The sequence below is a fragment of the Trachinotus anak genome, unplaced genomic scaffold, assembly GCF_046630095.1.
Source record: "Trachinotus anak isolate AG129_WGS33_773 ecotype Australia unplaced genomic scaffold, CSIRO_AGI_Tana_v1 ptg000002l, whole genome shotgun sequence".
Taxonomy (NCBI): domain Eukaryota; kingdom Metazoa; phylum Chordata; class Actinopteri; order Carangiformes; family Carangidae; genus Trachinotus; species Trachinotus anak.
This window is the reverse complement of record NW_027273853.1, coordinates 23,804,923-23,832,791: the sequence shown is the minus strand read 5'-3', so window position 1 is coordinate 23,832,791 and position 27,869 is coordinate 23,804,923. Positions and strand designations below refer to the sequence as shown.

At 39.9% G+C, this 27,869-nt stretch overlaps 1 protein-coding gene across 2 annotated transcripts; it reads left to right on the top strand.

The window, feature by feature from the left end:
• Window positions 1-579: 579 nt before the first annotated feature.
• kitlga (kit ligand a) lies at window positions 580-27,727 on the top strand. Of its 2 annotated transcripts, none has more exons than XM_071457247.1 (10): window positions 580-993; window positions 19,226-19,336; window positions 19,956-20,012; window positions 20,468-20,620; window positions 20,740-20,917; window positions 22,327-22,380; window positions 23,824-23,924; window positions 24,169-24,275; window positions 25,437-25,501; window positions 25,640-27,727. In XM_071457247.1, the coding sequence occupies exons 1-9, from the start codon at window positions 979-981 to the stop codon at window positions 25,465-25,467; spliced, it is 807 nt and encodes a 268-aa protein (XP_071313348.1). In that variant the 5' UTR covers window positions 580-978; the 3' UTR covers window positions 25,468-25,501; window positions 25,640-27,727. The 2 variants fall into 2 exon arrangements, with proteins under 2 accessions (XP_071313348.1, XP_071313340.1); XM_071457239.1 differs by having other exon boundaries at window positions 583-993; window positions 25,606-27,727.
• The last annotated feature ends 142 nt before the right edge of the window (window positions 27,728-27,869 follow it).

The following is a 27,869-nucleotide window of genomic DNA, read 5'->3' as shown; positions in this document are numbered from 1 at the left end:
CAGAAACAGCCCCTTTCATTGTTGAAATACCTGTTACCTATCGTCCTGTATTCAAAGAGTCATGATCTCTACACACTGAATGATACCAGTCATGTCACACAACTCACTGTATCTTTTGATGCTTTCATTTCTCACAGTTTTTAGTTGTTGGTAACAATGGACGGACTTTTTTACAGTTTATTGTGAAAATAGACGGTTCCTTTGTAATCTAACAGATAAGAGCACTGCAATAACTGGGGCTGGTTATGCATCTGTGTTGTGTAGGTGTGTGTGTGTGTGTGTGTGTGTGTGTGTGTGTGTGTGTGTGTGTGTGGATTTTACTTTCAAAAAAATGTATCTGCCTCTATATTTATCCTATCTATCAAAAGTAACTTATTTTAAACATTACTTCATTCTGATCATTGGTTAGTAGTCTTATTATTATTGCATTGACATTATAAAGGAATGGTAACTTTAGCCTCAAACTTTCACTGTGGGTGTTAATGGGTTAATGCCTGTAAAACCACCACTTGCTATATGAGGCAATAAAGTCACTATTGAGCAACCAGCGCGGCGAAGCTCTGTACCTTTTTTCATGTAGGATGTGTTTATGTTGGCAGTAGTGGTTTTGGAGTGGAGCTCTTCATACTGCGCCTCGTCAGAGGGCGGCTCTTTGACTGCTTTTTACGCATCATTATAAAGGCTTAACTCCCTCCCTCTGCGCGATGTCCCTCTCCGCCGCTGCGAGCCTGGATCTATGTTGTAGATAGATGGGCTAGATGCCACACGTCGTTAGCCTACAGGCTGCCGAGGTTGAAAGTTTAATCTCCAGTTTTGTGCCGTTTTCCGTCTTTTTCCGGGCTCTTTTCTCCTCTGCTTGGATACTACTGACTTAGGCATTGGATATGTGCACACAAGATGATGACAACCCCTTTCCTCCCCGTAGAAGTAAAATAAAATAGGCTTTCGCACACACTGGATTTACTCCTGTCGTTCCATATGAAGAAGTCAAAAGTAAGTGACAATGCCTTTTTTTTTTTTTTTTTTTTTTTTTGGGGGGGGGGGGGGGGGGTTCTCTTTACTTGAGGAAATAAATGGTTCTTCGCGCTGTGGCGTGACGCAGGGCAGCAGGACACGTTTTTGCTGCACCCGAGTCAAACTTAACCAGATTGTTTTTTTAATCTCATGTTTCGCTCATGTACTTTTATTGGGAGGTTTCTGATGATCGGCTGTATATATGTCCGGCTCCGAATGCTCCACCTGTCCAGAGTTTACGCAGCTTGTCCCACATCCACGTCCTGGTTTTATTTAACAGCCTCCTGATGCCTTCCCCGATCAGTTCGTGTATATTAACGGCGTGAGCCTGTCACTACGGAGAACCGTGTGCGCCTTGCGTAACTGTCACTTATTTCATTTGGATTCATTGTGTTCGGTTTGAAATCAGGGAAGGGACTCGCTTCACGCACACGGCCGTGACGCCGAGCAGCGGAGCGGGTTTTTCTGTCCGCTTCTGATTTGACTAAAAAGCACATGGAGTTGCTTTTCTGAGCGTGCAACCGAGTTTTCAAATGCTGTTTGACAATGAAACCATAATTTATCCACATTTTACACTCTGACACAAATCATTAGCACGTAAATGGAGCTGCTGATAATCAGGTAGCCCACAGACTAGTGTGAGGTCAGCTCGTCAGTCCCTGCTTTTCTGAACCAACTTCTTTATTGTGTCCTGAAACTGATATCCATCCACCCAGAGAAGTTATGTACCTTTTAACACCCCCCCGTTATTCAGCAGCCCTGCTATGCATATCGAGAGCGGGGCCGCTGACTGTTTTAAAAGCACAGCAGGGGCAGTTTAGGCTCTGTCTGCAAGCCCTTACACCATAATCTGTGGCCTGTGACCCAAACTGACGACTGAAAGTTTCCTTTCAAGTCCCTTTCGTTACTTAATCAAGTGAAATCCAAGAAATTATTAGAAATGAGACATTTCTGCATTCCATCAGCAGTGTGGTGCAGAAGGTTTGATCCGCCATCTGTACCAGGAGGTGATCACCTTCAGGCAGCCAAGTACTATTGAACAGAAACACATTTTTAAAAGGCTTTTTTAATTGAAAGCATTCCTTCTTTTCTTATTTAAAAAGCTTGTGCACAGCAGCCTGCAATGGGAAAACTGGTTTATATAGACTTAATGTGGTTGTGTGTGTGTGTGTGTGTGTGTGTGTGTGTGTGCATAAGAAGGTGTGCAAACTAAATTTAGGTAGGTTTAACCTGCATTACATCCCCCAGGCTGTTTAACTGAACCCTGCAGCCTATCAGGGTTTCAACCAATCTCTGTCTTGCTCTGATTGGCAACATAATTCCTTTTAATTACCAAATCAGTTTTTAATAGAACAATATACAAATAAATGAAAAGATAGGACGTTTATTAATATTGATACAGTAGGGTGTGTATATGTGTCTTTGCATGCATCTGGGAGTACGTCTTTGAAGTTTCCCTGGAGGAAGGATGGGTATTTCTGCATCCCCACTGCAGAGTTTCCCTTTGCTTTTTAATTAGGTTGTACAGTTAAGTTGGGCGTGTGCCTGGCTGCATTATCGCACACCTTTCATCTTTTATTTACTTGCCACAGCTCCTTGTGCTTTCCACTGTCACGTAGTCACATGTAGGAAATAATGGGGAGGATCTGTCCCGGTTTTTATTGCATGGGTCTGTTATGAAAATGTGAGAGAAAAAATGTGTACTAGTTTACCTCAAGGTTGCACTACTGCTTATTTAGTCCGCTCAAATTTCCGGTGAAGCTCAAAATTGTGCACGTATAGTGAAATGATGATGGGATTATCTTCGGCGTGAAAACCAGGAATTCAATATCACATGTAATGGAATGTAAAAACGGAGTCAAGAATCTCTAGACAAGCCATGGCACACGAGGTGTATGTATGACTCTGTGTGTGTGTGTGTGAGTGTGTGAGAGAGAGAGAGAGGGAAAGTGGGAGAGCATGTCTAGACTTTCACACCTCCACAGAACATTTGGCACCAGTAGGGAACACTAGTTTTGTGATGCCTGTGCATTGTTGAAGAAACCAGTTGCCTGGGTGTGTGGGATGTTTGAAGAAACACCACATGTGGTTGCTCCCCTAACCTCCCTGCCCTTTTCCCACTCCACCCACCCTCCATGCTCTCTTCACCCATGTGTCCCTCCTGAACAAGAGACACACATAACTAGCACTATTTACTGCTGATCAGAAGCAGTAGTCCAACATATAGAATGAGATAAATGGAGTGACATACAAGACAAACCTCTCCTCGACCGCTCGCTCCCCAGGGTCAGATCTCTGCGATGATATACAGCTCGCCACTTTTTGATTGTCTGAACTGTTAGGCACAGGTTACATGTTTCCATTGGACGGAAGGGGACACTGGGCAGGTGAAGTGAACATGTTTTGGTACCTAGGGTGATTTAGATGCACACATAGTCCGGCCAGAGGAGCCAAGCTCTAACGCCGGCTGTAAATCCACAGGCTGTCTGCTCCCATAATGGTCGCTCAGTTTGCTTCTGCTGTGTTACTGTGGACCCTGACACACCGAGACCCTCCAACCCCAGAATCCCCCTGAGTGAACTAGATCATTGTTGTATTGCTGTCCGATAAATATCCATTGTCTGAAATATGCAGTTATAGGTGCAGGGCTGCAAGGCAAAAAAAAGAAAAAGAAAAAAAGAATTGATTATTAATTTATTATTATGTGGCGTGTTCTGGGAAGCATGCAGGAAGTAGGCGTTGTGGCAAGCAGGGTGCTGATGTGTCAGAACTACACTCTCCTGTCATCACAGCTGAATTGATTAGTGAGGGCAGATTTGATTTGAAAGAACATGTAATAATCAATTCTCAGGTTGATGATTTTAATAGTTTAATTATGAGATTACAACAACAGCATGTAAGGAAACACAATACATTACATTAGTGCTACTAAGCTGCAGGGCAAGTTTGGTGCTGCTGCTTTGAATCAGATCATCATTTAAAGGGGATCTTCTAACTTTAAAAAAACACATTAAAACATTGTTACTTTTTCATTCCTCCGGTTAATACTTCCTGTACGACCTGTGAAAATCAGCGCCCAGAGGCGATTCATGTTGCCTTTATTGGAGCCTGTAAAAATGTCAGAGATACTAACAGTTAATAATGTTCTCTTATTGTCAACACATATGTCAGTGGCACCCATCAGGGATGAATGTCAGTGCTGCATTTCAAGTGGACCCTGTGACTCATGTTGTGATCACATCTCATGCCTGACTGCACATCTTCTCACATGTTACTCACTTTGTGTTCGGTGACATCCGTCACTGCCACGTTATTGTGCATCAGCTCATACCTGCTCGAATCCTTATGTGTCCCTAATGATCCAAATATTCCTCTTAAATTTGATTAAGAATTTTGTTTCATTCATTTCCGCATTCATTATAATGACAAATCAGTGTCTCAGCTTGACATATAAAACCTGTGGAGATCCTGCAGACTTTAGATTTTCAGTGAGAGGTCTGTTGGTTTGAACGATGCTTGTTCACAGGGAGGATTAGCCATGCGATTACTATCACCAAAGACTGTGCGGGTAAAAGAGGTTCACATTGATCTCCAGGGTCACATGTTATTGGTAAAACTAAAAAAAATCATTTTGGTCATGCGGGTTTGCATGCTTAATTGTCTTAATAGCTTCATGTTAGTTCATAATACACTGGAATATTGCTAAGGTTGAAGATTGGTCAAGACTTCTGTGATTCCTAATGCTAAAATCATACTTCTAACACCAGAGATTTTCATCAACAAGCCAAAAGAAGAAAAAGAAAAAAATCGAAGGTCTTATTTCTAATGAAGAAGGGAAAATAGCCAAAAGGGGATGTTGTCGATGACAAAGTCCACACAGTTCAGCACTGTTATGGAAAACTGAATTAGGAGCTTCCTCGTTCTTTGCACACAAAGCTGATGTTTGATCTCCGATACAGAAATCTTCATTCGCATCATCCTGCTGCAAGGCACAAACAGAAGGGAAGAGAAAGCATTTTAAAGTCTCGTTGTAGGGCACTGAAAAAAGGATTTTCTCAACCTCTGTTAAACAATAAAGAAGGATCAATAGTCAGGAATGTTCATAGTATTGCAGTGTGGTGAAGGCGGATGCAAGAGTGGTGATACGGCACTGTTTCTTAGCTGATTTTTTAAAAGCTGAATTTCATGAAAAAAAAACAACAAAAAAAACATGTTCTCCTACAGCATCTTATAAGTAGAAAATACCACAATTTCATATGAAGCCTTTGGGCAGTCGCAGTCTTAAATGTTGGCAGAATCTATATAAGCAACAAAGAAAACATGGTTTGAGTTTCAGGGTTTTTTTTGCAGAGGCCAGCCTCATATCTGAGTGTTTGATGCCTTATTTCTACACTGAGAGGTTATTTATCGCGCTGTCTCTGATCCAGAGAGGAGCCCATCTGCAGTCACTGGAGTGCGTGCCCAGTCTTACCTTAACCCTGCCTGAAAGCAGGTGTGTTGGTGTGGGAGAGGATTTCATGGGAAATCTGCAGGCAAATGCGCAAGATAAGGTAAAAGTGTGTGTTGCAAGCACCACTCCTGCAGGCCTTTTGCAAAATGACCTGCAAGCTTGAAATCTGTTAGTCCCGGGTTCAGGCTTATCTCAGTACAGAAGAGACAGTGAGTCGATGTCATGTGAACGGAGAGATGAAAAAGTACGCAAATTTAATATCACTATTAAAGTGACCAAAATGATCATAGTTATTAGTATTATCACAGAATTATTCAAATGTGCTGAAGATGTTCAAAATGCAATTATACAGAAACTGAAGTTATTTCAAGTTTTATAATGGAAACCACAAACGAATAATAAGCAACACTTTTTTTTTGCATTTAATTATTAAAATAATAACATTGCCAACACATCTGTGTCACAGATGAGGACAAGGGACCAGTAGCAGTGCTTGTTCTATACACTTGTTCCACTCTGTGAACAAGGGAATAACAAATGTATTATTATTATTATTATTATTATTATTATTATTATTATTATTATTATTACTACTACTATTATTACTATTATCCGTGCTGTGACATCTTTCAGACCTGTCACCTGCCCAGGACGCTGCCATTAAACCAGAAACACTGCACTGTGCTCAGGGATGAAGTGAAGAGTGAGCTGCAGCCCTGAAATAAGTTTTAAGAACACAGAATCATTGAATGAAGCGTCTCACACGGAGGCTTCAACACTTCCAGGAGCACCAACCTTGGGATGACGCACAACAGATCCATTTTATTCAGTTTGTGCGGTGGCTAGCAGCTCACTGTTTTCTCCCCTGTTTGTGTGTAAACACAAAAACGTGGCTGAAATTAGGCTGAAATGTGGCTGAAATTAGAGTCCTGTTTGAGTTTTATCAACTATGGTCATCAAGCACAATTGAAGGGGTAGTTGAAATTTAAACAGTAATACTAATCATCTGGTGTTTTTTACCATGATTTAGCATGAAACCATTAACTGTTTCATCTCTATGTGAATGGGAACAGTAGCTGGGGAATCACAGTCACATGGATGTGACACACGAGCAGAGCCTGGCTGATGAGTCTCTGTTAACCAGAGTGAAGAATTGCCAAATGCTCTGAATGACTCTACGCTCTTCCTGTGGCCTCGTGTGATTCGTGAGTGGGTTCAATTTCAGTTATTTTCTCACCATGGAGTACCCTTTAAATACTTTATTACTGCATATAATAAATACTTAACTAGCATGATTTAAAAGCAAGACAAACACAAGACACTTATCAAGAAAAATAACCCCAAACCTTAGTTGGTTCCAGCTTCTCAAATGGGATTTTCTGGTTTTCTCTGTTTTTAATGTCATTGCAAATTAAATATCTTTTGGTTTTAAAGTGTATGTCTAATGGTCGCTGTGGAAGCTGGGAGATTGTTATACCCATTTTCAACTACTTTTGAAGATCCCTTGTAAAAAAAAAATAATCAACAAATTATTATAAAATAATGAAAATGATTGTTTGTTGCTGCCCTATTACAAACACAGACTATAATTCTGAGTTGATTTTTTGGTTTGTTTCCTGTTCCCTACAGTTGGTTGTTGCACAGAATAACAATTTACTGCAGCTTTTGTCACTCATATTTCATAAAGAAAATATTAAAATGCCCCAGATCAGGTCCAATTTATTGCACTTACCTGATGTCTATATGGTATGTTTCTCCTCTGTCCAGCGGGGGATTTGATGGACTCACAGAGGAGGCAGAGACAGCGGTTGCTAATGTTAAAAACCTGGCAACCACTTCAGCAGGTGCATCAAGGGTTTGTTTAAATATTCTCCTCTGCAGTGTTCTCAAGTGGCACGAAACACAAATGTTGTATTTTGTGGTTCCTGCTTTGGCCAAGAGACACAGTGTGAACCCACAGTGCCCCCTTGTAATGAATCTCTTTCTTTTTTTCACATATCTGTCTATGTTTAATATTTAAAAAACATCAAACCACATTTGGAGCAATTTAAAATTTAGTTAAAGGGGTCGCTGCTGTTGTATGGGTTTTGTGTGTTTTATGTGGTGGAAGGGATATTGGTTTCACATCCTTGCAGAAGCAGCCTGCTGTCACACAATAAGTGACACATCATCTGGTGAAGCTGAAGACATCCAAAGCAAATCGTGATGTGATTGGTGGATGATTGTATCGTCTCTGCAATGAGAATTTAATTAGCACACTCATTGTCCTGTGACTGTGCTGAATGTGTTGTGTATTCGGGCTCTTTTAAACACCTTGAGACTGTGTTATTGGCATGTTGCCTTAACCTCGCATAATTATCAGGAGCTCGAGGTCTCTTGCGCATGCGACCCCCCCCAGCCCCTTTTACACAGCAGATGAAATGACAGCAGTGCTAGTACACATCTGACTGAGCAATCACTGCTGGAGCTGGGGGGCATTTAGATGGATTTGATTTGAATCATGTTCAGATAAATCTTCATGCCAATTTCTGCATATGCTTGCGAGGAAATTGCAGTTTCCACATGATCTGCTCTCACCTAAATGAGGACACTTAATACAGAAATAATTAACTGTGTTGGTCATCTCCACAGTTCAAGGAACATTATAGAGGTGTATATGGGGTTTTTGTCATAACCACATTCCTTTGAGCAGCGTGCAACATGTGTACTCAACTAAAACGGTTCCTTATGGGTTCAAGGGCTGTTACGTGCAGTTTCTGTTGGTTTTGGTGTGGGGACTGTTCTTGTGAATTTGAAATGTTATTTCCTTAAGATTGGCTTTTTTTTCTTTTCTTTTTGTTACAGTGCGTGATAGTCTCAAAATAGTTCTTTTAGGATTTTTTTTTTTACAAAACCCTTTTTTTTTTTAACAAAAGAAGCCAAAGTTCTCAAATGTTACATTTCAACTAATAACAAGCGGCTAAACTTTGAAATGTTGTGATTTAAAGCAGAGTCATGATGAGTCGGTGAGAACTTGTGAGGGTAAAAACTTGGCAGGATATCGGTAAGGGAATCTGGTACAAAAAAAAAGAAAAGCAGTTGCACAACTCAGCTTTCCTTCCTTGTCCAAGTCAAATTCCCCCCCTGCTGCAGTTTGTGTATATTAACCAGAACCGTCTTTGCAACTATTCATTGACACAGCAAGTGATGTAGATATATAATGGGACTGTAAGGCGATCATAAAATACTGCTTGTCCTTTCCAAGGAATTCAGCAGAGAGCATGCAGTCATCAAATGATTTTTATGTTCACACCCCGCCCCCTTTCATATTTGCTCTCTTGCAAGACTATGTCTTGGATTTGCATTTAAAGCATTGGTAGTTCTTCATGTCAACACATCCCCTACAGACACAGCTATTTATCTGGATGCCAGTTTGATGGCCACGTCTGGCCCATGTATTTGAAACACAAGAACTTCAGGTCGATTGTCCAGTAAGTAGCCATAACCATTTCTTCGATTACATGTTGGGACTCTCAGGTCAAGTCTCACTGACAGTAATCTGATTAAGCCACTGCTCCTTCTGAAACATGTCTGGAGAAATTCCTCTCAGGGAATAACAAGGGATAACAAGATCTTGTCAAGCCAAAAGGACACAGGAAGCAATAGGAATCTCTTATATGTCCCCAAAAATCAGCACCTCTGGATTGTTTTTCCCCTCTCTGTTCCCATTGTTCCCTTTGCCACACTTTTATTTGTGTTTTCAACATAAAAGCCTCTAATTCTCTCCAGCTCACTGACACTTTGATAATATTTGATTAAAAGGCAACAACATTTGGTACACACTAATCTTGTTTAACACAGTGGGTGTCCTCTCTAATTTCCACCAAAGACATGGTGAGATCTGGTCTCATTGCAATTGTAAAGATTTGTCTGTTTCCTGTTTTTCTCCGCCACATATGCTCAGTTAGAAATGCAACAAAAAACAAAATTTCTTTGTTGTTCAGTGCCCCTGCTTTAAAATTTATAGCTATCTGCAGCTACGTGTACCAGTGCACTTGATGTTGTGAGCGCCGGTGCCAGTAAGTGCTTTAATTAATGTCGGCCTGTGGGGTCTCGGCCTCTGTCCATTCATCTGTTGGTGATTTCTTCGGACCTGCATTGCTTCACTCAGAGGTCGTTTTCCTGTTGTTATTATCCAGTGTGTGTTTTTCATAAGTTCACTATCGCTATCTTTATTTTGCATTCGTCATTCATTAAGGCTGTGGTTTATCTATTTTTTCACTTTATTCGTTCACTTTTTTTTCATTTACATTTCATTTTAAGCCTCTAGTGCTCTGCAAGTAGGGCTACGCAGGTCCAATCTGCCTGATCAGGTTAGGCCAGACACCAACCTTATCAAGTGGATATGGTTTCAGCCAGATCCAGGATGTTTTTAAAAACAGTTCTTTTTATCAATGCCATCATAAAATTCACTCATTTTGCTCTAAATTAGACTCACTGACTCATTAAACTCCATGGCATAATAATTTTCTTATTTATAACATTTCTGGTGTTATTTATTCTGCTTATCAGTCCAATTCCTTATCAGTTCCCTTAACCACTCCTGATCAATACTCTGTGTGCAAACAAAAAGGTGACCACAGTGTAGGATAATGGCATGCATGTGACTCAGGTGTTTAAACTCTGTTTGCATTTAAGTTTTGTTAGTTCAAGAAAAACAAATTCTGCTAAGTATGCCTGGGAGGCAGTGATTTATTAAACCACAGGATAGATACCCTCAGAAACGGATGTGCTGCTTGGTTGGGAAGCAGTGGCACTTGTGCATAGAGTGCATTGCATTCCTGTAATTTAAGCCCACGTTGCGTAGAAAGAGGTTTCAGTGTATCACTGGTGTTTCCACCCTGAGTTGAAATGACTATTTTACAGACATTTACAACCAGCAATTCATTAAGTTGCCACACTTTCATCCCCTCCACCATGACTTCTTGTCCCATAGATGCATGATGCAAAAAATTGATAAAGCTCAGCGGCTGAAGATTCCGAAGGTGGGCACCATTTGTAGCCGATTCTGGATTCCCATGCCTGTTGTTCACAGCAGACATTTAGGCTTGTCATAGCAGGAATCGTGTATAATTAGCACATGTGTAATTGATAACATTAAAAATGACTTCATTCCTCCTAAATGAGCTACTTCCAAGATACTTCCTGGTACTCTGCATGCCGGCTGACTACTAGGACACTTAATGGAATGGGGCCATTGTTAACTACATTTGTTTCACCTGTTTTTCCGGCTAAGTCAAGATGTCCATCATGAACAAGGTCTAGTCAGGGTCATTAATTAGGTAAAAAAAGAGCGCAATGGTATCACACCGGTGCTCAGGACCTCTAGTAACAAATGTCGGTGGGCCAATCAGAAGAGAGGCTCTGAGCCTCTACTCCGATTGGCTGACTTTTTTCTGAGTGATCTAATAAAAATATAGCAGATTTCAGGGAAACACTCAGAGAAACCAAATCCTACAAGGATGGATGGTGGGTCTGGGTGAGCCGGGCTTGGGGCATGGTTAAGGGCGGGGACTGCTTTGTTGTTACATAAGTCCCGACTGCTGGATTTAAGACGCAGTTTCTGAATATGAGCTGAGTGCGTTTCGCTGTAGACTGAGCTCTTTGGTACTTTCACAGTATTAATATAGAACCTTGCCAAGAACCACCCCAGACTTGTCAGACAAGTGCCTCTTAAGCTTTTGCACGACCAGTTTGATTCCATACATGTCAGCTCCTCTCTATTACCTTGATGTCTGTTTTGTTAGTGCCTGCTTGCTGTAAGTGCTCCTCAGCAGTCAGAAGCAGCAGCAGACTGAATGTTAGACACTAATTTGATTTGCACATGAAATAAGTGAGCTCTAGTTGCTTGCACGTCCAGTTTTTGTGTCGAGGCTTTTGTTGTTTTAGTCTCCTTGCTGCACCATTTGATGGCCTGAAAGTAAGTTAAACAAGTCATATTTTAATAGATATGTTATATTTGAAGGAAATAGGTTTGTTGATAACTGCAGTCTGCAGTTCCTGGTAATGTCTGACTCATTGTAAGATGAACATAAAAGTCTTTAACATTTCAGACATTTTGATAAGAACTTTATAGAAATACTTATCTTTATGATTTTTATGAGGCAAAAACTGCCTCCTAATTAAGGGCTCTTTTGTGTGCAGTTTATTCATTGAGATGTTAAATATTGACATATGAATGTGACTAAGGTTCATCCTGTTGACTTGTGACCTGGTGATTCTTTACAGTGTGGTGTGGGAGAGAAAAAAAACATGATTTTTCTCTCTAGTCAGTAAATAGCATGAAGTAGTGTAAAAATATTGGCACCGTGTAGAAAATGATATACAAACAATCATAAGCAACAAATATTGTAAATTAGTGTGCTTCAGTTGGGAGTAGATTGTGGCTGGGAACAGAGTGGAAATGCTAACCACTTATAGGTTTGACTGCCAATACACAATGCAAAATTATTTTGATATTATTTTGTCTCTGAAAAATCTCCACAGAAACAAAATACCTGACCAAAAGCAAACTTCTGAATGACACGTTATTTTGAAAGCCTTGGTTAACCTTAGCCTGGATCAACTCTAGAACATCTGGACAACAGCAGCCTGGCATTTTCTCTGCACAGACTAAATCATCTGCCCTGTTTTAATCCTCATTATGAAACATGGGAACTTACATCACATGGTATTCAAAATTCAAAACAATGATCTAGGATGAAATATCCACCGCTCTGACAAAACAGACTGCATGTTGCTATGGTGGGCTAATGTCATGCAAGGTCCTGTGTTCTGCTTTTATGAGATTATGTGGTTAAGAGGACCACGAGGCGGGCAGTCTGGAGAGCCTGTTCAGCTAATGATGCCTGGGGTTCAAAGTGGTGGTGAAAAATGAGACGGGGATAATCATCCTCAGCATCAAAATGATGAGGGAGAGCAGGCTCGCAGACCTCGAGAGCAGTAATGTACCTGGCAATGACAGAGAAGAGGGCTTTAGTTTTGGAGGGGTTGCATCTGACTAGTCAACTCTTTTGGGCTGATATCTGCTGCTTTTGCGGAACAAAAGCGGTCGATTTGCTGTATTTTGGACACAGCAGCAGCGATATTTTCAGTGCTACAAACAAATACGACGACCATTTTCAGCATGGGAAATAATTTCATTCCCCGCCAGTGCAGCTGCGACTTCAGTCTCACCAAGTCGCTCAGAGAGTGTCAAGGAAACATTCAAGTGAGTGAGCTGAAGTCATCTCCCCCTTTCTCACCGAAGCCTGTTGTTTATTGATATGTTTGGCCCAAACTGTGTGTTCGGAGTCCATAAGCATTCTTGGAACTTGTAGAAACAAGATCTGTTTGTTTTTGCATGGAAGTTATTTCATCAAGATGTTTTCCCATCTTTTCCCATTGAAAACAGTTCACGATAAGATCGGAATTACGGTTCCGTTTTGCATCTTGGATTTATCAAAGAATGTGGTATATGTGAAGAAACACATTCATTACAATAATAAATAGTTATGAAATACATTATATTGGTCAAAAAGGACACCTTATATACCACTTCCACTTTCACATACTGGAAGAAGACAGATAAGATAAATCGAAGTACATTGCTTACGTACTGTACTGTTTGTAGGAGATTTCAGAGTTGAACGATTTCTCTAAACACTGTAACCGAAGCTTGTTTTCGTAGAAACCAACCTGAAGCCAGAAGAAGAAACTTTTTCTTGAACGTCAAGATTGATGAACATCCACGTGCATTGCACAGAGGCGAAGACTCTGACATGCTTTCAACTCAGCAAAATGGTGGGAAATACAATAAAAACAATATTTTTGTTTTCATTTATACAATGTGCTGTGCCAGCGCCTTGTTAATGTTGGTGTAGCAGCATGAACACAGGGAACCATGCTAGCAGTGGAATGTTTCATTTATTCTCTAAACCCCATGTATGGTGGCAATTAAGGTTTTCTTTAAATGTTGTTTTTTTCTAAGAACACATGGTTTTTCTCAGCATGCCAGGCTGGCAGCCATACCTGGAAGCTACCTATTACAAACATATTTGCCCTTTTAAGCAGCTCCAATATAACAGTTGATGATTACAGGAATTCCTCATGCCAACATCATAATTTTTGCATGAAGTAGTCATCCCCCAAACCATGGGATTCTACATTAAATTAGGTCTACACCTTCACACTGAACACTGCTTTCACAAGTGAAATCAGTGCTTTCACAAGTGAAATCAGTGTTCTGTGTGATAAATTTGATTGGAGACACATTTTAATAAGCCAGAGCAATTTGGAAAAGCCAGTAAAACAGCTTTTATATCACACCAAAACAAATTGAAAAGGCTTTACAAAGCTTTTTCATCCAAACCATAAAATGAAGTATCCAGTCAAATGTCCCAGACAAGTGCATAATCTCAGCATAATATTGCTTATTAAAAAACCCACACATGCAGCTTATTTACTGGCCAGGAATAACGCCACAGCTTGAAGCTTATTGTGTGGCCATTGGTCGGATTTTACCAGAGCACAATAACAATATAAGATATGAATTTGTGATGCATCTCTAGTGTTTTTTTTCTTCAGTGCAGATACAGAAAGAAAGGTAGCTTTGTTCTTCCCAGTGGATTCATTAGTTGTAAAATGGGTTGTTACAATAGCTGTGTCACAGGTCAGGGGTTGCTTCCTTCATGCCGGGGGGTCCTAAACCCTTGTGTGCTGCTGTAAAACCAAAACACAGTTCTTCTTCTTCTTCTGGTGTTTTTTTGGTGGTTGGCAAACAGCTTTTAGGTTCACTACCACCAACCTCTGGTGTAGGAGCCTTGTCAACATGTTGATGTTCAATACTAACGTAAGAACCGTTTATTTGCCACAAACACCCTGTGCACCAATAGTACAGATGTTGTCAGCTGTAGCTGCAGCTAGCCGATTCTGGCTAACCCACTGACAGTGTGTGTGAGGATTGTGTGACTTGTGGCAAAAGTCACAAGTTGACTTTTGCCAGCTTTCTCTTCTCTCTCTAAGTTGATGAGTCACACTGCTTTGGCATATATGCAAATTTTCTGCTCAAGTTGTAACAGTTTCGTTGGCGGTTACATTTCCAGTTCTCGCTGCCCTGAGTGAAACTGAAATTGAATTGTCTTCCTGTTTACTGTTTACATTGTGGTTTGAACACACCTTTAACCTTAAATGTGATAATGAACAAATAAGCAGCAGACTATGGCACAGAACCAATCAATAGTGCTGTGGATGTCAGCATGGTGGCATGAGAGCATGAGAACATGGTGTTTTACTTCGTGGGAGAAAGTCCAAGATGACCTGTCTAGACAAATCAATACTTTGATAGCTAAAGGATTGCAAGGAGGTGCTGAGTCAGCACAGGTTTTTGTGTCTTTGGTGAGAAAATCTTGTTGAACACTTTTCTTTAAATTGAAATTGACTGGCAAAGAAGACAAATATCTGAGGAGGTCTGGGAATAGCAGTGTGGATTAGGCTTTCTGAGCAACAGCTCCCGCTAGTTGGTTTCAGCTGTGTTTCAAGATGACAGGACCCTTTCTGCATGGGATTCTGTCCAAACGAATCTGGCATTTCTTTTTCTATTTAATTCAGCTATGATTTTCCAGCCTGTCTAGGAAGGTTATCATTTCATTTACAGACTGACGGTTGTTTGACATGAAGTGTTGGTGGCCACCACCCACTTTACTCTCTAAATCATTCTTTAAACAAACTTTGCTGGAGTAAAACATGGTAGTTGCAGCACAAGTGTTGAGTGAATTTCCCATTCATTGAAACCAGATCTAGTAAAAGTGTCAACAAAGTTATGTAATAAATGTAAAGAATTAGTGCTGGTCTTTTTCTTGCATCTCAATACTGTCACGGTTTTCATCCCATCTGGTATTTCACGTTTTCATTGTCACTAACTCTCATATCATCACAGCCATTCCCCTCTACCCAGTTTCCCGCCTGCTGGCCACTCAGCCTCTGAACACGCCTGTTCCCATTTACCTAATTATCCCCTCTGTATATCTACCATACCTCCCTGTTTCTACTGGCCAGTGGTCAGATTGTCTATGTGCTCATTCCAAGTGCGCCAGACTTAAGTTTGCCTTATTTCCTGTTGCTTGCCTGATGACTTTGATTCTGTCTGCCACCCCTTATTAAAAGGGCAGATGTCACTCTACTTTTCATTGACCTCCACTGGCTACCCATGGCCGCGCAAATCAAAATCATGTCACTAATGCTTGCCTTAATCATTCGGCCTTATGCTCCTTCTTGGCCACTGCGTTCCTCTAAGGAATGTTGTTGGGTCCGAACTGTTCTCATCTGTGGTCCCCCAATGTTGGTGCAAGCTACCGAACGCTATCAGAGCAGGGATGTTCTATCTCCAAGAATCTCTTGAACATCTATCACTTTAAAGACCCTAACATACCTAACTAGCACTTAACGTGCAGTTTAGAGGCATTTCATTCCCTAATCTCACTTACTGAATAGATGTAGTACTTACAGCAAGGTCTCCTACTGCACTGAGGCTTTAGTGATGTCCCTCACTTTTAAGTCACTTTGGATAGAAGTGTCTGCCAAATGAGTAAATGTTATGTATATATGTGTCTGAGAGTGTCAGATCACATGGAAAAATCACACGGATTAAGCACAGTTAGTTCCTGCTGAAGCAGTTAAGAGGCAGCCAGGCCATGACGTATCAGCTCAGTCTAGCCAAGAGCAGGTCAGTATGCTTAATTCTCATTCAGTCAGCAGAGATGTGGAACACTGACATGCATGTGAGGCAGAGATAATATCAAAACTATTTGCAGGGGTTTAATATTACACCAGAACTGTAAGTAAGCTGGCACGTCACTTGAGATTGTTTGTGACTTTGGACTTTTGCCATGTCTGGGAGATTGTATAAAAACTTTTTTTTTTTTTTTTTCCCAACTCAGATTATCCTCATAAAGGTCCTATTGTTGTTTTTGTCCAAAATTTGCATATTGTGTGTGTGTGTGTGTGTGTTTTTATCATTTGAGGCAAAGTTTTGCTTTACTGAACAACATGCAACTTGCACAATCCTTGACCTTATCTGGGGCATCTCTGATTTCATTTGTTGTTATTCTCCTATACAAATGTAGTTCATGACATCTTGAGGGCTGAGGCAAAACTGATGAATTATAAGATGTCCCACACTTTTGCCTTTTGCTAATCTCTCCTAAAAGATTGCTTGCTTATTGTCGCTGTTCCCAGCCATTTAAAGACAATTAGTTTTGGTTAGCAGTATAAGCAAAGGGGAATTGAATTACATCCCATCTGCCCTTTACATGGTGCTCCTTCCTTCAGCCTTTCCTGCTGTTGATGGATCATTGTTCCATTCTCTTCCTGTTGTGGCTCTGTTTGATAAATATGTTATAACAGGAGGAATTAGGCTGGTGGAGTCTCTGTTGAAGATTTGAAACGGCTGATCTGAACTGCCAGACTGGCAGGGAACATATATATGTAGATGCCAATAGTATGAATGTGTGTAACTGAACGAGAACAACAAGTTGCTGCATGATCATGAAACCCCATGCTTAAATAAACTAAAGCACAAAATCCTGTTGTACTGGTTGAAGTGCTTGAAGATTAGACATGGCTCAGCTCACTATGATCTTTTTATCCCCTTCATTTGTTCAACGCTTTATTCGCCAAAGCAAAGGTTCACTTTCAAGGTTGCTGTATTGTTTGGGTTGGGCCCCAGCTGGCCCGAAACTCTGTGGAGCATTGCGTGTATTTTGCGTAATATAGACAGATTAGCATAGAAAAGAGATAGGAGGTCAGCCAAATGATTGTCAACTGTTAATGTACGGTAAGCCAAAACAGCTCCATTAGGCAGTAAAAAACCTGAAGGGAGGCTTGCAACACAGCATTGAGAATGAACTCCCAACAACACCGAGGGCACCTGTGAAGTTTCCTTGTAAACAAAAGTCGCATTTACATTCAGTGTTTGTCACTGAAAGGCACTGTGTGTATCTGTAAGAGTGGAAGAGCATGAAACTGATGCCCCAAAGAACGTAGCATGCGTGCTTGTGCAATTTTACACACTTTTTTTTTTTTCTCCAAAAAAAGCACAGTTATCAAAGATTCTCATGAATTATCATCGATAATAAAATACAACTTATCTGGCCATTAGTTCAGATCGAAATTCTGTAGTTCAAAGTTTGATGGTCAAATGTGACAAAGAATAAATATTCCAAATGAAATTCACAGGCATGTTCTGATCAACCACTTCAAGACTTGGCAACTACCAGTATGAGGGAAAAAAAAGGTTTCAGGTTTCAAACTGTAACCATCCTTGTTAAGATGTCAGTTTAAACAGATGTAGATGAATCACTGCATCTTTTACCACTGAGCAATTCTGCTGACACGCTCAGGGTTTCTTCACAAAATGTATCTGATTATGTAGTTGCATCTCAGCTTCATCCAATAAACATGTGGTGATGTTTCAATAGCTTTGAATCACTTTTCCTGCGTGTCACAACAGAATTAACTGTTCCAGCATTACAGTTGCTGTTTTGCTTTCCCCCCCTAGCACTGAAAGTTGATAGCCAGCTATATGATGGCACCTGAGGATGGCTCACTGATGGTCTGAAAAAATGCTGCTGTGTCCAATTAAAACAGAATTAAAAGATTGTCATTTTAAAAAAGCTTCAGTCATGTATATGATGGTGGAAGACTACCATTGCCACTATCATCAGTAGTTCAGAGGGAATTTGTTCATGAATTTATTGCATTAAAAGTATCTGATTTTGTATTTTTACTTATTCATTTGCCCAGTCAATCTTTCTCTGGTGGCCCACAGTTTAATTACACCTCACCAAAAACAGACCCAGGAATACTATTGATTATTAATTATGATTAATTATTTCTTTTGAATGGAAGAAGGTCATGGCTGGTGCTATTGGTAACCTTTTGCTTTTTACTGCTGTGACATGTGTAAATGTCTGCTGTGAAGACAGTGTATAGTCCCTTAACTGGTACATTCAACACTTCCATTGGTTCAAGTCAACACTTCAGAAGTCTAAAGTTTCTCTCTTGGAACAGCAACATCTCTTTTCTTGTGGCACCCATCCCCTTAAACAGACCATAAAAGTGTATTTTAAAAACCCACATATTCAATTGCCTCTAACAGAAGAATTTCAGATGAGTGCCAGTAAGTCATTCTGCATGTGTCTCTGATTGGCTCCATCAGGTCCAATTTGACTCTTACACAGACTTAAGACTCATAGCAATTTAGGACAGATGTGAACTAAATCCAAGGGTCTGTCCAAATTTACTCGTCGAGACAAGTGACCCCCACGGGTCCTTGTGAGTACTTGGTGAGAGGCTATGAGCCAGTGAACACAGCGCTCCACTCAACATGCTGTAAAGTATCTGTAAATCCCAGCATGTCATTGCTGACATTCTTCACATTAAAGGCTGCTTTGTGTGTATAATGTCAGTCTCAAGGTGATGGGCTAATAGCCGTTAGGTGTGATGACCCAACGTCTTTTGATTTCAGCCGTCACATGCACAGTCTCCTGCTCTTTCTATAGTTCACTGTAATGATGTTTGCAGAGAAACTCTCCTTTTGCTCATGCTGGTTACATTGAGCTTATGATTATTTTATGGATTGAAATATGCTCTTATTTCATACTGTTTTTTTTTAATTATAATCTATCATATGAAGAAGATGTGACTAATTGTCCAAATGTCTCTTTTGCCTCTTGTGATCTGCAGATTTGGATACGCCTCTGTGTCCATTTACTGCTGTTCATCACGCTTGGGGTACATTCAAGTAAATTTGACGTCAACCCAGTGACAGATGACATCTCTAGACTCTCTGTTTTGGTAAGGACAACACTGTAATTTAATTTTGATGAAAACATATTAAGCTAACTTTAAGATACAGTTGAATTGTGTTTAGCCCCATTGAATATCTCTGTCTATCTGGAATAGATACTGTGTATACTGCAAAATGCAACATGGATGTGCGTGCTCACTTTACACAGCACTGTCTTTAAATATATTTCCATATATTTGCACATTGTAGGCTCAAAAGGATGAACACAACAGCATCACTTATATTTAGTTCAGCTATAACATTGTGCAAGTCAGATGATAGGCAGTCTGGACAGACAGACGTATGGCTGTGTTCAGCCATTTTCATCAGGTCAGAATCACAGCTGCAAATGCTAAATGATTCTGGTGCTAGCAGAATATCCAACATGATGATTCATATTTCTTTAGCTTTATTATCAAAGCTAATGTGTGCAAAGGTCAAAAAATGTGAACAGATGCAAACAGAAATATCTGGATTGTGTGTGTGTGTGTGTGTGTGTGTGTGTGTGTGTGTGAGCCATTATGTGTTTGCAGATTTCTTAATTCCATACTCATGTTTATCTAATGATTCTTTCTTAAGATTTGAATGTGATTTGTCTGCAAGTTAATGTTATGTTTTCTTTTGCAGAGACAAAATATTCCTAAAGATTACAAGATTCCTGTACATTACATTCCAAAAGAAGAGGTAAGATATTGTTGGGGTTTGTGTGTGGGAGAGGTGGGTTAAGTACCAGGCTTTCATCTTGTAACCAGCACAGATTAAACATAGGGAGCTCAATTACACAAGAGAAGCAATGGTAAAATAAGAATAAACATTAGTTCCTTTTCTTTTATGTTTGTAGTTGTAGTTTCAGTAGTTAACAACACAAAAATGAACTACCAGCAAACTAATGAAAAATGTAGTTAAATCACATGTAGTTCACTACTCCCCAACACTGATTTAACAGTGTCAAAACTGTGTCATCTGCAAAATGCAGTCTTAAGTGTGAAAATAACATCTGACTGGGAGGATTATTGGACTTTGGTGCATATGCACTTCATTTAGTATTTTCTTGTTGACATGTTGGTCTGGTTAGATGGATTTAGTTATGACACTGATTGCTCATTTTATGCCATATCTCTGTTCTTTTTTTCTTCTAGGGTGGGATGTGTTGGGTAAAATTAAATGTCTTCTACTTGGAAGAGAGTTTACAAGATTTAGCACATAAGTTTGGAAACATTTCATCCAACAGAAAAGATATTAGCATATTCATCCAAATGCTCCAAGAACTGCGACTCAACATGGGGTCTGTGGTAAGTTCATATTGTGGCTGTACCCATAGACCCAAAAAAAAAAGCCATGTGGCAAGCCCAACTTTTAAATAATGCGGAAAAGAGATTCTCTCCTGAGCTGTGTTTTTTTGTCTTTGCAGGAGCCAATCATGTACGATTTTGAGTGCCACTACAGGGAAGAAAGGTGGCAGACAGCGCAATACTTTGACTTTGTCAAAGACTTCCTTATAGCTGCACAGAATAGAGAAGATTCAGATGACTGCGACCCTCCTCCCTGTCCCACCACACCATACACAGTAACTGCAGAATATTTAAAAAGTGAGTGTTTAGTATATGTAACCTGCTTGTTGTTGAATTCAACTCTTGAAACTTTCAATATCTAGTTATTTAGTTTTTAATGTTCATAAATTCAGAATGAAAAAATTCAACATCTGTCACATGACCAGTGGAGCATAACTTGATTGAAGCCGAATCTTTAATTCAAATTTTGGGGTCATGATTGGGTGTATGATTATAGAATTTGTGAACATTGAAAAATAACAGTGAAATTAGTTATTGAAAATTTCAAGAGTTGAATTACTTAGTTAGTTGAGTTAAAAAAAAATTCTGATACATAATTTCAATGCAAAAATAAAACAAAATTTAAAAAAATCTGTGCTAGAAATTCACAGGCTTTTAAATTTAAAAATCTGGTGAGACAGATTTTCTTCCACTTTTCAGTGTGCTATTATCAAGATTGACTATAACATTCATATACATTTCATTGCTGATAATGATGATAAAAAATAATTAAATATGTAAAATACGTAAATATGTAAATAAACTCAAATACTCTCCTAAATATTATTATTATTATTATTATTATTATTATTATTATTATTATTATTATTATTAATTGATACAAACATTTACAAACAAACACTTCCCATCTTTAGCTGTGGGAATTTTGATGTTATTTTTCACTTTATTTTATTTATTTAAAATTGAGCATAATTGTTCATGAAAACAGGTGTTAGCCGCAGCAACATAATCCAGTACTGGACTTTGGTGCAGAAGTGTACAGTATATGACTGCAGCCTGAAAGAGCATGTAGATACTTTTTTGTTGTTGTTGTTGGTGCTTTTATTGCCCGCACATGTGAACAGTTTTCTTTTATTGTAGAAAACAGTAGAAAGCGCTGCCACCCTCTTTGGACTACTGTGAAGAGGCTCTATTTAGGACAGATCTCCTGTGGCCGCTTGGAGAAGCTTTTAATCCAACGACCATTATTTCTTCACAAGAACTTTGCAAGATAAAAAAACTCGTCTCAGTGCTTAGATGGCCCGAGGAGACAGTCACAGGACTGAGGGAAGATGTCCCCAGGCAGCGCATGTGAAAAGGAAGAAAGAGCTGAAACCGGATTGTATAAGTGTTGATTACACAGCAATCTTCCAATCTTCCCAAGCGCTTGGCTTTTCTTTGCCAGTGCAGTCAGATCAGATCTTTTGTGTGTGTGTGTGTGTGTGGGGGGGGGTTAAAAAAAAGGCAGCGTTGAGGTAACTTTTTAGCACCTGACAATGAAACGTTTTCACCATCAGGCAGTAACACTCCACCCCCCCCCCCAGCCTTTTTAATCCCTCTTCCCTTTTTTTGCTGTCTCCTCTTGTAACCCCAAAACTCACCAACGCATCTCTTCTTTTTTTTTTTTTTTGGTTGTTGCTGTCGCCTCGTGTGGTTTTTCCCTCCAGCATCACCCACAGCCAGCAGTAAAGGCTCAGACTGTCCGAACGGCTGCAATCCACGTAAGTTTGCAACTCACAGCGTTACTGAGAAAACAAGTGTCAGATCTGTGATCGGTTCGTGAAACCAGTCCAGCTGGTGTGTCAGAGCGGCAGTTTTTGCTGGCTAGACTATTTTGCCGCATTCTAGAGAGCAAGTCAGCCTGTTTCCTGGAGCTGCTGTTTACTTGATTAATGACACTCTGTGGGGCAAATTCCTCATCATGTCTTGTTTCATGTCTTATCTTGTCTGCTACAAAAAGGCTTTTCTCTACCTGCCTTGTTGAGACCCTTTCAGAGCACAACATTGTCAAAGGTTTATGTGTCCCTGTGGCTGGACGTCCCAGTCATGGGGTTGTAACTGAGAGAATGTGCTATTTGTATAGAAACATACAGTACACAGTAATACTGTGTAGGTGCTCAATGAAATGTGATCAACTTTTCCCACCATAATGTAAACTGGCAAAGCAGTAACATTGAGGTCTGTTTTCTATTGGCTCACATGATGCAGTCTGTCTTATCAAATGGAAAATAACTGATAAAAGATATCTTTTGTGGTTGTCTGGTGGCATGAGTTCGGATGAATTACAAGAACGCGGTAATTTAATACAGCTTTAACCCCTCGCTGCCATCTTCTCAATTGCTTATTGTTATTTCTCTTGGATTTTTGAAGCTTCACTTCACAGGGTTTGACACTAGAAGGTCGATTTCACATTCATCAGCCAAAAATGTGAACGTTTTAACTCAGCGAATTAACATTTCAGTGAGGAGGGATGAATAAATCTTGCAAAACTAGAGAGGAAAAGTGCAAGAAGTGAGAGTCCCTGGCAATCGGACCCCATCGTGATGTCATCATATTTGAAAAGGAGGAGGGACAGTGCAAAGTATGTAGGTCTAGACACTGGTGGCTGTGATGGGAAGAAGAGAACGCTAAAGACAATCTTCCTGATTTAACTTTCACTTAGCTTCATTTGTAGGTAAAAAAAGAACCCCACAAAAACATGTCAGGCAAAAAAAATATTATCCAAAACAGAAATGTCTTGAATAATGTCTGGAGAGGATCATTTTGGCTAATGTGGAAGGGCTTTTATTAAAAATCTGTGGTTTACTCAGATCTTTATAGTCAGCAGCTGCGGACGACTCAGCCTTTTATTGTTCCATGTCACGTCTGAATGACTGAATGGATTGTGCAGCATTAAAGTAGAATGTCAACAATAATCAAGAAATGCTAAATGATAAAATGACAAACATGCTGCAGTATTTGCAGCATCAGCTGACAAATGTTTGATTGCACTTAAGTGAACAATTATTGAAATATTTTCATTAAAAGTTATATAAACAATGAAATCAATACTATGAATACCAAATTTTTTTGTGTCAAATGTATCATCAATCAGGAGTCATAGACATAATATGTATTTCAAAGTTTCAGAATTGTTCCTAATTTTTTTTTTTTTTTTTTTTTAGCCTCAAATCCAGCTCCACTCTTGCCCGAAGTGGTGGAGCGAAGCCTTCTCTCCTTACTCTTCATTCCACTCCTAGCCCTCATATTCCTGCTTGTGTGGAAGGTGAGCTGATCTTTGATCCTTAGCACAAAGCTGTTTTAACTTCCTTAGGTTAGCTCCACAGATATGACTGTTTGCTCGTGAACTGTTTTATTGTCCGGAGATAACGCTTTGATGTTGGGAATTTACAACAAGCAGTGACAGCGTTTCAAATTTCTTCAGACGCTGTGCTGCTTGTGTTGATCTGATCTGGTAGTGATATCAGCCAGATCTTTGTTATTGAAAGTGATCTACTGCCCCGAAACAGGTCCGATCACGGAGGAACGAGGAGGATATTCAACCGAATCCTGGAGCGGGTGAACATTTCACAGGAACAGAATGGACTGCACCTCCAGTAGATGAATTATCAGAAAAGTAAGCTTGTTGTTTTCTCTTTCACATGCATTTACAGTCAGTGCAAAATTTAAACAGGAAACTATTCTTCTCTTTGTAACTTCTCTTGGCCATGGCTGCAAGCTGTAGGAGAGGCTTGGATTTTATTTGGTTTGGGCTTGAGGCTTAGAGGTTAGAGTCAATAATAAGGTTGTTGAACGGTCACGGTTTGGTTAGGTTTAGGCACAAAAACTACTTGGTTAGGTTTAGGAAAGATTGTGGTTTTGGTTAAAATAATGAAAGATAGAGTAACTTTATTATTGTGACCATGACTAGTTAAAGATGTGGCACAGTTGCTTTCACATGTGTGAAAGTCCTGTGTTTTGCTCACCCACCCCTCCACCCTAAACCTCCTCCAAACACAGGCTTTGTCATTCCATAGTCCAGTCTCCTAACTGTCATAATAAGCAGCTTGCACAGACAACCTATAAAGCTTTTTTTTTTTTTTTTTTTTTCCAGGAGGACTGAACTTAACTGAACTGAACTCTTAAATCACCTTTCCCCTGCCATAACATTTACTTTGCATGTATGAAGCTAATTCACAAACAAAGAAATGGAGCAAGGAAATGCGATTGACTCTCAACAGCTTCTGACCCTGTGAGGTTAAACCATGAAGACAAGCTTATTGGCCACTCACACATCAGCTAGTCTTCACCGATCAATCAGCTGCGTACAAAGTGAAAAGACTACTGCTGACTCCTGAGTGGTGTGCTGTTACAGCGTCAAGCTGCATTCACATGATGCACATCAAAGCATGTAATGCAGCTGAAAGCTATTCATTTTTTTCCGGAACAACCATTTTAACTAGACTCAGCGGCAATGAAGAGCCTGCCGAAGAGAACTGACTGACTAAAAACACAGAGTTGTATAGTCAGTGTTATATAAGGTTTAAATGGTTTGACAGACCCTCAGACCCTACCTAACTTTCTCGGAGCACAAACATTAGAAACTAAAATCTTCTCATGTGTGGTCACTGCCTGGATGGACACTAAAATGTGACGCTTGAGTCTTGTCATGTGAAAACTCTGTCAGCCTCCCAAAACCAACCTTTTCTTGTGCTCTGGATGATTTGTTCGTTGTTGTTGTTGTGCTTGCTGTTGTCGTAGGACACCATCTAATACTTTTATTTCTGTTCAATTACAGAAACAAGTTGAACGTCTTTGAAACAGTGTAATGCTTCTACCCTTCAATGTTCTTCAGCGCCATTGGTGAGATTTTCATATGTTAAATTAGGGCAAAGAAAAACTGTTACTAAAACTATTTCTCGTTGTCACTGAGCTCTAAAACCTCTGCTTGCACTTGTCTCTGACAGGGCTCGTTTTCTTTTCTCCTGTTGGTGTCCAAAGGTGATGAAAAACAAACACAAAGCTGAATTCCATGGTGAGATCTCAGAGGTGAAAGGCCTGTTTTCGACTGCTCTCCAGATTGACAATGGCAGATTCAGGATTGTTGCTGCGACCAAGATTTCTCTGGTTCAATCATGCCTGCTACCATATGGATAAGCTTGCCTTTGTTGTAAGACTGCATTAACCAAACCCCATGCTTTTGAAAAAAAAAAAAAAGAAAAAAAAAAAAGACTGAGATTTTTTTGGCAGAGAGAAAAAACCCCAGTACTGCACCCCACCCCCCACCCTCACCCACTCGCCCCCACTGGATTCTCTGGCTCCTGCGAAACGTCCATCAGAAGCTGCTGCATCAAGAGACTATTTGGGGAAGAGGCAATGGTTGACTATCGCGATAACAATCACTAAAGAGGTAGGAGTGTGGACAGAACAGGGCACGCTAGCTGTGACCTTTACCATCAGGCTGCCCTGCTGCAACTGGCTGACAACGGCAGAAGTGGCAGGACACAAACATCCGTTTCTGTATGTAGTTTGTGTATTTCTATCATGTTTGTGGTCTTACATTGTACCATGTCGATTCTTGGTTTTGTGCCTTGTTTGATTAGTGTGATTGACTCCATGTGTAAATGTCAAAAGAAGCCTGTCTATGTTTCTGCATGGTAGCAGAAAGTGGAGAGATCATTACAGGGCAGACTAGAATAATCTCACCACAGAAACCCAACAGATATTATCCCCAATCTCTTTCTCTCTCTCTCTCTGTTTTTTTTTAATGAACTCAAAATGATATGATAGTTTAGTCAGCTCGACCTGTGCCCAGTGATGATTCGAAAGACAATTTCCTGGAAAAGCAGTGTTCAGTTTGTGGGAAACAATCGGCAGAACAATCTGCAGTGGTTGTGACATTTCTGTCCACGTGTTACATTTTAGCCTTTGTAACCTTTTTAGGAAACAGTTCAGCTGGTAACTCTGCTTGTTTCATGTGTATTTGGGACTATATGTTGGGAAATTCTATCATAGGAGATGAGAGTATATTGTGATAAAATTGAATCTGTGTTCAAAAAAAAAAGAAAAAAAAAGAAAAAGGAAAAAAAAAAAAAGTATACCACATTGGTGTTCATATAGTTCAGAGCAACAGTACCTTTCAGCATCAATAGCTGGAATTCTTTGGTGTGGTAAAGTATTGTTTGTTGTGTTGAGCTGCAAGATAATTTTATTCATTCCAAAATGCATCTTTGAAGAACACTGTGTTAATGGTGACATATTTCTGGTGCCATAATCTGTATGGCAGTTTAGAGCTGAATCTGTGTTAGGAAAAGTATACCACATTGGTGTTCATATAGTCCACAGCAACAGTACGTTTAGCAGGAAAATCTGAAAATCGGTGTAGTAAAGTACTGTTATATTAAAGCTTTTAGCCAGTTACATCCACTCAAAAATGCATTTTTGAACAATATTGGAACATACTATCTATGGCAGTTTAGACCTGAGACTTAATCTTCGATCATGTTTAGGTTTTTGCTTCTCTACATGAAGACTATTGCGTGCAGTGCCCAGTATTCTGTCAGAGACACAGGCTAGTCTAGCCACAAACAAACTAACAAACAAGGTCTACTATGTCAAAAGTTGCTTTTTATACCTAGTGTATGAATATCATGAGCTGCAACAGGTCTAAGCTGTGAAGAAAAAAATAAAAAATAACATGGTCTCCCATTTTCCTGTCTATGCAAGAGCCACAAACAGTCTGTATGTCTGATGCATGGATGCCAGAAACCAAGCAATTTCATGCATTAGTCAAGTGAATGACTGCCCTTAAAAACTGTTCCTATGTGGGGTTTTTTTTGTGTGTGTGGTCTGAGAATGAGCAGAGCTACATCCTGAACAGTGCTTTCGGGCTTGAGTGATCCAATCCATCCCACTTCAGCGGGTGAATCAGATGGCTCTAGGCAGGAAATAAGTCTGGGTGCCAAAAAGCAAATGTAATTATTGCCCGGTTGGTATTCTGGGAGAAAACTCTACTGTATTCTGTATTTTTGTATAAATGTAAACAAACATATATGAGATATGAATAAAGTACACGTATCCAACTGTTAATTCTTGGTTTCTTTGATGTTGGCCAGGAATTTTAGTCAAGCATGATTTTTCATTCTGGGCCTATTAGCAGGGAATCAAACTCAGGGCACACTAATTTTGCAAATATTTGCGTTAGGAAAATTGACTCAACTGCAGGCTTAAA